General features: G+C 45.2%; 1 protein-coding gene and 1 long non-coding RNA gene across 3 annotated transcripts; one reads left to right on the top strand and one right to left on the bottom strand.

Moving 5' to 3' along the window:
- Positions 1 to 9: 9 nt before the first annotated feature.
- Positions 10 to 3,155, bottom strand: LOC112269475. Its single transcript, XM_024456250.1, has 3 exons — positions 3,032 to 3,155; positions 2,861 to 2,947; positions 10 to 2,566 (listed from the first exon to the last, which is right to left on the bottom strand). The coding sequence occupies exon 3, from the start codon at positions 2,559 to 2,561 to the stop codon at positions 27 to 29; it is 2,535 nt and encodes an 844-aa protein (XP_024312018.1). The 5' UTR covers positions 2,562 to 2,566; positions 2,861 to 2,947; positions 3,032 to 3,155; the 3' UTR covers positions 10 to 26.
- Positions 3,156 to 5,447: 2,292 nt separating this feature from the next.
- LOC112269440 lies at positions 5,448 to 11,446 on the top strand. 2 transcript variants are annotated; one of them, XR_002961287.1, is made up of 2 exons: positions 5,448 to 5,702; positions 9,990 to 11,446. It is a non-coding gene; the product is annotated as an uncharacterized LOC112269440 (long non-coding RNA). The 2 variants fall into 2 exon arrangements; XR_002961288.1 differs by lacking the exon at positions 5,448 to 5,702 and adding an exon at positions 5,712 to 6,582.
- The last annotated feature ends 155 nt before the right edge of the window (positions 11,447 to 11,601 follow it).

Below are 11,601 nucleotides of genomic sequence, written 5' to 3'. Positions count from 1 at the left end.
CACTAGACCCTGAATGGGCAATTCCTCTACATATGTCCAGGTACCCTGCATGTGCGGCACGTGCGTCCTTCTCCAAGCTGGCTCCTGTCCATATCGTTCCTCCAGCGACGAGTCGGACGACGTCCCCACTTCTGGCACTTCGTAGCCGGATCAGGAAGCCATATAGGACCTCCAGGCCATACATCCTTGTAATTACATTGTATGCTCCATGCCCAGAACTCACCATCCCATGTGTGCATAAGATTATACATACTAAAATATTCAGAGATGTATGGTTCGACGGCAATCTGATGGTCCGCAACCGCCCGGTGCACATGGCTGCAAGGGTAGTGGAGTAGCTTAGGCTTGTTGCAAGTGCACTCACATGTCGTTGCATGGAGGGTGACCTTATGCTGCGTGTTACCTCTGAGGTGCCCTCTCACGAAATGCGACCGCGTGCGGACAAGCCACCTTTTTCTAAGCCTGTCGACCATGGTACCACTATGGCTCCTTGCGGCCTTTGATTTCCAGTCCAAGTGTCTCTGCATCTTTTCAGACCATTGCTTGTTCTGCAACATGCGTTCCCTCGATACTTGAACCCTGTCGGCAAAATAAGCAACAGTCATGTTCCATGTTTCACTAACCAAGGCAGTTATTGGAAGACCACGCACACCTTTGAGGACACCATTGTACACTTCTGAAAAGTTGGTTGTCATTATGCCAAAGCGAGCACCCGTGTCGTGAGCCTGGGCCCCCTTTTCCAAACGCGGGCAACTCTGGTTCACCCACTCAGCTAGATTCCTGGCCCTCCTCTGGCCCCCCTCACCTTGCCCTTCTGGAGGTGCATCACCACCATTGCGGGTCATCTCTGCGTTCAATGCTGCAAAGATGGCATCAAACTTACGCGTTTGGTTTTGCATGCACATCTTCTTGAAAATCTTCATATAATCCTTGTTCTTGAATCGGGAGTAAAAATTTGCGGCCAAATGCCGCATGCACCATCTGGTTGTAATATCAGGCCACCTATGCTCCAGTGGCACCGAGTACTTCATCTGGTGAAGTGCGCTCAGCAGCCCCGCATTGCGATCAGAAATGATGCAAATTCCGGCCCTGTCTCTGACAACATCATCTTTCAAGCATTTCAAGAACCACAAACAACTTTCTGTGCTCTCGTTCTCGACGATGGCATATGCAGTAGGTAGGAGCTGGTCATTCGCATCCGCTGCAACCGCCACCAACAGAGTACCAGTGTACTTTCCAGTGAGGAAGGTACCATCAATAGATAACACCGGTCGACAATACGAGAAAGCCTGAATAGTCTGGCTGAATGCCCAAAATACACGATCAAGGATGTAATGACCCTCCGGTCCATTTGGCACTGGATGCTCTTGCCTGTATATGTATGTCCCCGGGTTAGTTTCACAAATCTGATGAAGCATTATGTGGACATAGTTATAGGCATCCTCATAAGTGCCAAACATCCTCGTCAGTATCTCCTCCTTAGCACGCTTGGCCTTACTGTAGCTCACTGGGTAGCCAATGCGATCGGCAGCAGCCTTCATCAATGACTTAACGCTGACCCCAATCTTGTCAACGACGGTGGAAGAGATGGCTTCAACCACATATGATGCAGTGACGTTGCGGTGGTGTGGCAGCACACCAGATTGCTCACATGTGTGTGGTACCATCTTCGTCACAACGAATGGCATCATAATCCCCCACGGTTGTCGAGCAACAATTCTTGCAGGGCAACCTGACTCCTTGTGGATGCATGATACCTTGAATATTTTTGAATTGGACCTCAACACTCTGTACTCCCGGCCTATAGTGATGCCATACCCCTGGATTGCATGTTTGGCTGCTTTCTTGTCGGGAAAATGTTGCCCAACCTCAAGAACTTCCGAACCGAAGCCACACAGAGACGTATCCTCTGCCCGGATTGCAAGAGCCCAGACAGCCTCAACATCCATTGGTGGCACCTCTGCCCTGTGAGACGAACCATCTTCTACATCTTCATCGCTCTCATCTGATGAGGAATCAATTGCCTCATCACCAGAATCTAGCTCATCAGGCAGTCCATCCATGTGATCATTCAAATCAACGACCATGGACCAATATGGACCAGCATCTGGAGTTGGGAGAAGTGGACCTTCATCAATAGAAATTCCCTCCATCTCAGTACCAGCAATAGCTAACTGCATGGAGCCAAGATCCATACTGCACCTAGCCTCATCATCGTCGTCGAACTGCACATAAACCATGGGGCGTCCGTACATTGCTGCACCAGGCGTGCTAGCAAGCCTCATGTACGTACGCCAGTTACTTTCACTTTTAACCTGTCGTAGCCCCCAACGCGGCAAGGACCCTTCTTGAACCCGCAGGACTATCAATGCTTCAACGATCAACTTCTTCGATGCCATCTCAGAACCAAACTCAACCTTGATGCAGTTTGTAACGTCCAAGAAACTCGTGTTGACAATGTCTTCTATGGTAAGAAGCTTGTGCTGGCACTGCCACACATCAAGCCCGGAAGGGCCATCACGTACGATGCCATCACCATAAAACACTAGCAGTTTGTTCATTGTACCTACACATTAACCATATTCCAATACAATTGATAAATACATTTTTATCTACTACTTATGATAATATTGACACATAATTTAAAAACTATTTTACAATTTGCATGTCAAAATGAATTACAACACCGGACACATCTAACCCTCATCTATTATATCTTGAACTATAACACGCACAGATTCCTAGTCTAACATCTTCAAAAACTTAGTAACTATTATTATCGCATCATAGAACTACAAGCGAGTTAATAAAACAACTATAATCTACATGCAAAACAAACCGTGCATTTCATAGGTCTTACCTTGATGTACAACTTCTTCAATCACTTCAAGTAAATATTCCCACTCCAAAGGATCCAAAATCAAGCTCTCAGATGATTATGAACTCCCTAAAACATCATGACATTCCCGTTTACGAAATAATAAAACACAAGAAAAACAGCATGCATGTAACGAAAGAAACACAACCTTACCTTCATCCATCGCTTCGTTTCTACATAAATCAGCTCTAAGCCCAAAAACACATCGAAAGAAGCTGAGAAGAAATACAAGCCGAGAAAATGGGGTAGATGAGAGTGCGCCTGTGCGAGAGTGGTAGGAAGGAGGGAGTGTTAAAAGAGTCAGGCACGGGAAAAAGCCTCTTCTGGTAATGGCATGGCCGGAAGGTGGGCATGTCGCTTCACACGGAAAAAGACGAGGATACTGCTGCGGGTGCCGTCGCATCTCACGGAAACACAGGGAATCTTGAGGCTTTCCGCCTATGGCATTGGAGGGAAGGACCCTGGTGCCCCTTTTGGCCGACATGCGCAGAGGATAGGGGGCCCTACTAGTCTAAAAAAGCCCATTTCCGCCAATGGTATTGGAGGAAAGTTCTTTCCGCCTTTGGCATTGTCACGAAGCATCAGCGTCCGATTCAGTTGGCGGAAACCTCTACGTGACGCCTTTTGGGACTTCCGTCAGGCTACTTTTGTCGATTCTTTTGGGAGGAGGCTACTTTCGTCAAAACGGTGAGGGAGGAGTCTGCCGGCGCAAAAAATTCGTACTATTTTGGCTGGAGCTTGACTAGTCCATGGGCATACGGGACCGACGAAAAGGAGAGAAAGGGAGAGAGAGAGCGCGCGAGCGCTCTGACGCGTTGGCGTGCTTTCATGTGGATCGTACGGGTCAACTCAGCCTTCGTCGGGATCAGAGAGGCGCCGCATGCAGCTGGCACGAGGGAGGACTAGCTTTGCATCGCTCGACCGTCTACCCACAGGCAGAATCATCATGTTCCTTCTGCATGCAAGAGGTCAAGGAGGATCGTTGCCTACACAGTGCACACAAAGCCCTGGAAAAGGAAGTTTGGTTTGGGAAGTCTGTCTAGCCTATTCTGTAGGTGCAGCAGGACGGTCGGAGATGCAGCAAAGCAGCTCGTCTTGTCCCATTCCATGGTAGAGTGATCTCTTCATCTCTTGTACACCGATGCATGTACCATAAATGAGCTTTGAGAATCGACGTGTCACACCGGGAGCAATACTACTCATTACCAAGTGCATGCTGTCACACTGGGAGCTGTAACTGTAAGACAGGAAAGTTTAAGTCATCGTGGAATTTTACAACTATTCATCTAAATAGCGCCCGACGAAAGGCGATGGCATCTTGGTAATGCTCACATCTGATATGGAACGAAGAAAATCCGATGGTCTTTCGAATTGAAACATGTTAACATTACCATCCGGTAGCTGGGAAATCGCCGGAACAAGGCACTCTAGTCCAAGAATTTCATAAAAAAGAAAAGCACTCTAGTCCAATTTTGCCTTAAGTAGTCTTTTACGGAGTACTTCTTCCTTTTTGGTCGCTACATGTTCTCATTGTAAATATCCGAACCTTTTCCTTAATTGACGTGGTAAATGAAATACTTCTCATATTAGGTGACTCAAATTATCTAAATATAGACTTACGTATATATAATAAAATACATCTACATACATGTAATATTTCAGCATTTTATATGTGACAAAGAAGTATATGAAATTATGAATGGAAGGAAACGGAAAGGAATTAGCTGGCATTCATAATGTTTTTTTTGAGCGGGACTGCGGGAGGAAGCAACTTTGGACGCTAGCTAGCTAGCGTCTATGAGAGGCATCGTACGTCTATGCTCTCATGGAGTCATGGTACTCATGAGGAGCCCTGCGGGGGGTCGCCTGTACTCTAGTAAAGCCACGAGAGCATTTTGCAATACTAGTTTAATGTAAAGTTCCGTGTCGCATCAGATGTACAAAAATGAGTTCCGTGTCCCGTCAGATGCAAGAAAAAGGAGTTCCGTGTCGCACCATCTGGGCCTTGATCGATTTTAGCAGCAACGAAATCTTCTGTCCAGAATTATGTTTGTTTAATTTAAAATGTTCGCTACTCCCCGAGCAATGTGAACGTATGGAGAAAGAACCGGAAGGGCGACTTAAGTTTTTCTTAGTGTTAACTTAAGGTTAGGTTTTGTAGGCCTATTTCTCGGCAAATTAATTGTGTTTCCATCAGATCAAAGGTAAATATCGCGTACATGTAAATTAGCTTATTACATACCAACTCAATTAGATTTTGTTTCTGGCGACTAATTAAGGCGACTGGAGTTGGGCGGTGGGCGACAACTAGTCCGCCCCAGTAGAGCGACGCCACGATATAAACCTCCTGTGCATGCATGCTAATGGTGGTGTGGTGCGTGGGGGGAAGCGGCGCTAAAAATCTTAGAACCAAGTCTTGATGTTGTAAAACTCTTGAAGCAGTTTTATTAAGGATGGGTCCCACAAAGGAATGCTAAGCAGTGCAGTAGTTTTTTTTTTACTTTGAGACTTGGTTCTAGCTTTTCTTCATAAGCTCATCTCACATTGCTTGCTCAGGGCATCAAACGATCACATTGCTCGGGGCATAAGGTTAATCGCGAACGCTGCCTTTAAGTTCACATAGAGAGAGAGAGAGAGAGAGAGAGAGAGAGAGAGAGAGAGAGAGCCCTCATCTGCGCTCGGCGCCCTCCCAAACCCAGCCGCTTCGGGATGGATGAAGGAAACAACAACCCCACGGTGCCGACCACCGCACCCGAGCCGCTGGACGCGGACGGCGCGGTTAGGACGCAGCAGCCGCAGCTCGTCCTCCATGGCACAGCTGAAGGTGCGTTAATTTACCCGTCTTTTGACCGCTTAGGGTTTTGGAAATTAGCAAATCTCGCTGGGTTTAGCGGGTCGGAGGCAGGTCACGATGCAGCTTATACGCCGGGGAAGTCAATATATGCCGCAGCGGGCTGTGAGTCTGTGACCAGCGCTTGGCTCGACGGATAGTATTTTGTGCATCAGAGGCGGAGCTTGCCCCCGATTCCTGCGCGACGGCGCTGCGGACGGGTTTATCGCTTAGTTTGCGATGACATTGGCACGGGAAACCAGGTAACCGTGCGCTAAACCGTTTCCGCGGTGCAGGTTGAGCTGACGGTTTGTCTCGTTCCCCCGGGCGACGCCTGAACTGCACTAGGCACATCCAGGATTATCCATTCCCCTGACAGGACGTGTAGGACGGATTCACGGTGAGGGTACCTAGGGCACGCGCCCGGGCTCCGAGCCGCCTCGTGCCGGAGCTACGGCGAGGTTCTGCGGCCGGGAGCCGGGTGTGCCTCCGAAGAGGACGAGCATATCATCTCCCTCTCTCTCTCTGTCCAGATCTGGGCTCTCTCTTGGGCTTTGTTCTCTCCCTGCGATGGATCTCAGCCAGGCCAATTTCCTCTCCAGAAAAAAAAAAGCCTGGCCAATCGCGCCCGATGGATCAACTCTTTGCTGGTCAGTGGTCACCTCCTTCGGTCCTTGGGCTAAAAAAAAACCTCCCCTGGTCCTCCCCGTCCGCATGTCTGTCTCCCTCTCTAAATCTGAGAATCCCCAAAGGTCTCCGGGCTACGGACTCCGACGAGGGTAGTGCACACGTGGCGGGCAGGTCAGGCCGGGCTGGACCTCAGGCGGGCGGTGGCAGGAATAGCAAACGCCCGGCGCGGCACACGGCAATTCCGGTGGGGTTTCAACTCCAACTTAGGTTTACTAATCTCCACATTTTTTTAATCCCATTTGAGTGATTGAGAGTCTGCGACATTTTGATTTGCGCCCCCCCTCCCCCCATATATGCGGAGAGAGTAGTTTTTTTTTTTAGAATCAAGAGCCTGTGGGAGTCACGTGGAAAATGCGCCCACTGACTTGGCTTCTGAAAGCCAAAAATATTAGTACTATCACAAAAAGAGAGGAAGCGAAGCACTGCCACTTTAATCCTGGTGCCATCAAGTTCGGTTTTAGGTTCAAAGTTAGTACATGTGAAGAATACTGAATACATAGCGTACGCAAGTTTGTTTTATGGTCAACAAATTTGTCAGTTTTTCCAAAAAACTTCATTCAATCAAGTACCGTACCATGCATTGCTTCCCTTAACAAATATGTAGAACCTTGATGATTTCTTGGTACTTTCCGTATCAATTGTTGACCTGATATCATCAGGGACTTGTCTTTGTCAGATTAGCTCACCAACAGCAATTAGTCCCCATTTCTCGATATATTATGGATTGGACCCCGGTGAATTGCCAGACCAGATAAGCTGAACTGAATCATGTACTTCAGACCTTGGCTGTCTTTTTTTTTTGCGAATAATACAGACCTTGAACTCTAGGTGATTTGATTTGATTGAACATACCTCACATTAGCTTGGCCTGCTTTATGAATTATACATGTTCTTCACAGTTTTTTGGCAGTGACTTGGTGGCTACGTGGCATCCACGTCACCCGAAATCACTTGTGAAGTAGACGGTTTGAATAGTTTGTGGTTGCCATTCAAACGGTTTTAAGATTGAAGGTTGAAAAGTATACCTTTCTCTGGGTTCAGAGTTGAAAAAACAGACTTATTTTATATACTCTGTAAAAGCTGCAGTAGGGACCTTCTTCTGTAAAAAAAACACCTGCTAGCTTCAGTTTTACTACTTGTCATTCATTTTAGATGCCAAAATGACCCTTTACTACTCTTTTCTCAAACATTTGCAATAGTTACTTTGGATATTAGATCGGAATCTATCCCCGTTTATCAACAGAAGAAGAGAGAGACAGGGCAGACATTGCTGTGTAACGAGACAAGACTGAGAACGAACCACACTACGATGTACAAGAACGACTCAAGATCAAGGCAGTACGTCTTTTCCTTATTCGACACAGAACTGAAGAACGAAGGAATCATCGGTCCGATTGTCATATTATACAGTGGTTCAGAAATGGGTGGCTAGAAGAAACTAGCTAGACGTTAATTAAGCAGGAGTGAGGATTCAAAATTAGACTAAGTAGATATAAGTACGGACTACGTGATAATGCTAACCGGTAGACCCCTTTGGTGCACCTTTCGAGCACATAAACTTCGGAGAAAAATAGACAAATGAAACTTCGGAGTATCAAAAATTTAGAACAGGCTTTATGGGCAAACGAACCATGCATGACCCAACGATAACACACTACACATCCCCGATTCTACATCAATCACCAACGCAGCCCCTTTCCCTAAAGAAAAAAAAGCCGCCGCCGCTCCCATCGCACCCGACCCCGCCGCGTCCTCTCCTCGACGCCTCCGCCGCCGCTCCCCGCTCCTCCGCCTCCCCACCGGCCGCCTCGTCCTCCCCTCAGCCGCAACCCAACGTCGTCGGATCCGCCGCCCCTCCTCTGAACACCGCCGCCGGATCTCTGGCCACCGGCGTCGATGCCCTTCTCTGGCCGGAGGCGCCTCGAGATCTATTCCAAGCTGCGCCGTCGCCCTCCTCTGACCGGTGAAAGGGATCCGCCACGAGCTCCCGCCGGCCCCTCCTCTGACTTCGACGGCCGGCGCCCTCCTCTGACCTCGACGCCGCCTCGAGACGACGCCCCAACTGCTCTTCTCACGGTGTTCTCCTCCTAGGAACGCACGCCGCCAACAAGTCCTTGGATGGATCCGCATTCTGCAACGCCGATAGCGATTTCCTCATTGTACCACAGCAAGGAAGCAAGTCCATTATTCGTGCCTTCAGACCCCCATGCAATTCAGACATATATTTTTGTCATGGTCGGTGCATCTCTCAAGTCCAGTGTGTGATTTTTACATGTTATTTTGCTACACTTGAATATTTCTTATATCTTTCCTATAATCTTTGTTCTGTATCAGTAATCGGTGGAATTGTTTGTAGTTTTTGGATTTACATTGTTCTTTCCCTTTGGGTACAATATATGCTATTGGCATCCAGAGCGCCAGTGATACAAAATACAGGGATGTCTTAGATCTTTCAATTCCCGAATGACTAAAATTTAAAACAACACTTGGGAAGATCAACGTACTAACTTATACAGATGCGGTGCTTTCTAGTAAAGCAAGCTGCATGTTACTCCCTCTGTCCCATAATATGAGACACGCACGCATCCCTAAATCCTCAATTTGATTAATTAAATATGTATGTTTCTTAACAAAAAGTATACTATTCGATTCGTTATCGAAAATACTTTCTAATGATATTTTTTTTAATTATTTAATTTATATTTAGTTAGCTAAATAAAAAATATAGAGATGCGTGCGTGCCTCATAGTATGGGACGGAGGGAGTAGATGATCAGATCCACGGATGTTTCCATTTACATTTGAGGTTGGCCAGCTGGCTTCCCAAACTGTAGAAATGCTAAATCGATATGGTATTCTTGTAGTAATCCCGACTACCATTGTGGCTATGGTGTCTAACCCATTTATGTAAAGGTCCATAATGTTCTATGTATAGTTTGATTTTGCATATACATTTTCAATTACATAACTCAAATTCGAACACACAAATTATGTTGTAAATTACGGCTCTACTATTACATGTATTTACAGATTATGTGTGTTTTTTAGCACCATTCTGGTGAGTGCCCATCAGAATTTCTGGTGGTGCAAGCACTTGGAGTCTTGGACATCAGCTTGCCATGAAAATTTAAGTGGTTAATTTTCTTGGCTTTTCTTATGATTCAAGTAGTGTTTTTCTGCTTCATGTGGACTGATTATTTCTGTAACACTCTGAAATGTGATTGATTACCATATAGTTTCAGTTTAATCCACTCTCTTATCTAGGTATTCGTTCTGTTCATTTTCATTGGCTGAAATCTAAAGCACCTGAAAGTGTGTGTTTAACGATTGGTTTTGATGGCTGCCTCAGATGTAAATTTCCTTTTGTCACCCTTCCTTTTATTGGTATAATTTATTTGTTATATCCATCTCATGATTTTGAGTGCACTTGTTGTACAAGACCATAATAAATATAGTTAAGCACATTTTTTTTGCCACTAGCTATTTAATGTTTTTTCATGTCCTATTTCAGCGCTTCCAATTCAGTTTGAGAATGGATTGATTGCTCGCTGATGTTTATTTTATTTCTATCTTTCATTGTGATTGAATGCAGATATGTTTTTGATAGATTTGCTAGGAGCAAATGTTCCGCCATTTTGGTTCCCTGCCGCAGCATAGCTGGTTTCCTTTTTTAGAAATTGGATAGCTGGTTTCCTAATTGTAAGCCTTTCAAAGTACTGACGTTTGTGCCACTGATGTATGGCTCTGCGATGTTTAGATAGACTAAATGTAATTTTTATTTGATACTAGTTGGACAAAATAGGTGCCCTTGAGCTTGGAGACTTCCTAGGTGAGTTCTCTGACCTGAAATATAATTGTATAAACATTTTGGTAGCCTAAGTAGAAGCATTTCCATTGCCAGTATGTGGTTCTTGCGGCAATATTCTCTGCTACGGACTTCTGTATGCACCTTGCAAGTTTTAAGCCAAGATGAGACACCCTTCTTGTACAGTTTGGCTTTTGGTGAAGATGTTATCGAAGATGCGAGATCAGTTGTGTTTTTCAATGCAGTCCAGAACTTTGACCTTGCAAATTTCAGTAGCTTGAAATTCTTACAACTTGTTGGCAGTTTTCTTCATCAGTTCAGCACCAGCACCTTTCTCAGAGTAGCTGTAAGACGTAAGTTCTGTCATGTTCCCCCATTCCGCTTTGCCAATTTTTGTTTTTCTTACTGAAGAGTGTTATAACTGTAGACTGGACTTCTCAGTGCTTATATCATCAAGAAACTGTACTTTGACAGGTCTGTACTTAACAGATCTAATTTCACTGTTATGACTTGCCTCTAATTTTGCATTCTTTGCAGGCACTCAACTGATCGTGAAGTTTCTATTATGATGCTCATGGCTTATTTATCTTGCATGCTGGCTGAAGCACCCGACACTACCAAATCATATTGGTTCAATGATATCACTTGATTCAACACTGTCAGCTAGCTCTAAATGATATGTACTCTGTCGCAAAGTTTGGGCGTCTTTTTTTCTCCAGTAGTTTGGTATTGTCAATCTTTGTTTTGCTGTGAGTGCTACTTATTAGTGGAGTCCATGTGATTACAATTTCATTATCTGTAAATAGCTACACATATAACAATATTTGTTGCTTGCCTTGTTTAAATAGTGGAGTCCATGTGGTAAATATTTGTAGCTTGCCTTGTTTAAAGGTGACTGTACAAGTATCGCTATTCATGTATTTTCTTGCTACATTCATGATTTAATCCATAAATTGATTTAATGGGTCATTTATAGGTAGCTTCTTTGAGTTTTCGTTTCAGCTTTCTAACCCTTGAGTGATTCATACTCCTTTTCTGTAGGAGAGGAGATGCCTCAATGATGACTCCATGTCCAAAGGCCAAATAGAACTGATCTAGTACATTTGAAGATAGCCTGTCTCAATTCATGCAGGAGTATTGTGAACAATATGTATTGTGCTGTTTGAATTGGCTGTTGGAAACTTGTTTCGAATATTGTGGACAAGATGAATCAATCCAAAATTCGTGTCTGTTCGTGTGGACAATATGATACAATATTCGTGTTTTCTTGTCGGTTCTCAGCCGACAGGGATAATCGTGTATGCGGTAGTGTAGAGTTTCGCTCCCAAGACTAGAAAACCAGACATTCGACCGTAGTTTTCCTATAATCGTTACGGTAGTATTGTCATTAATGGAAACA

The sequence above is a fragment of the Brachypodium distachyon genome, chromosome 5, assembly GCF_000005505.3.
Source record: "Brachypodium distachyon strain Bd21 chromosome 5, Brachypodium_distachyon_v3.0, whole genome shotgun sequence".
In the NCBI taxonomy this organism is placed as follows: domain Eukaryota; kingdom Viridiplantae; phylum Streptophyta; class Magnoliopsida; order Poales; family Poaceae; genus Brachypodium; species Brachypodium distachyon.
Note: the sequence above shows the minus strand (reverse complement) of the source record. Positions and strands in the feature narration are given on the sequence as shown.

Coding starts and splice junctions, on each gene's coding strand:
- LOC112269475 (XM_024456250.1), bottom strand. CDS start 2,561: ATGAACAAACTGCTAGTGTTTTATGGTGATGGCATCGTACGTGATGGC.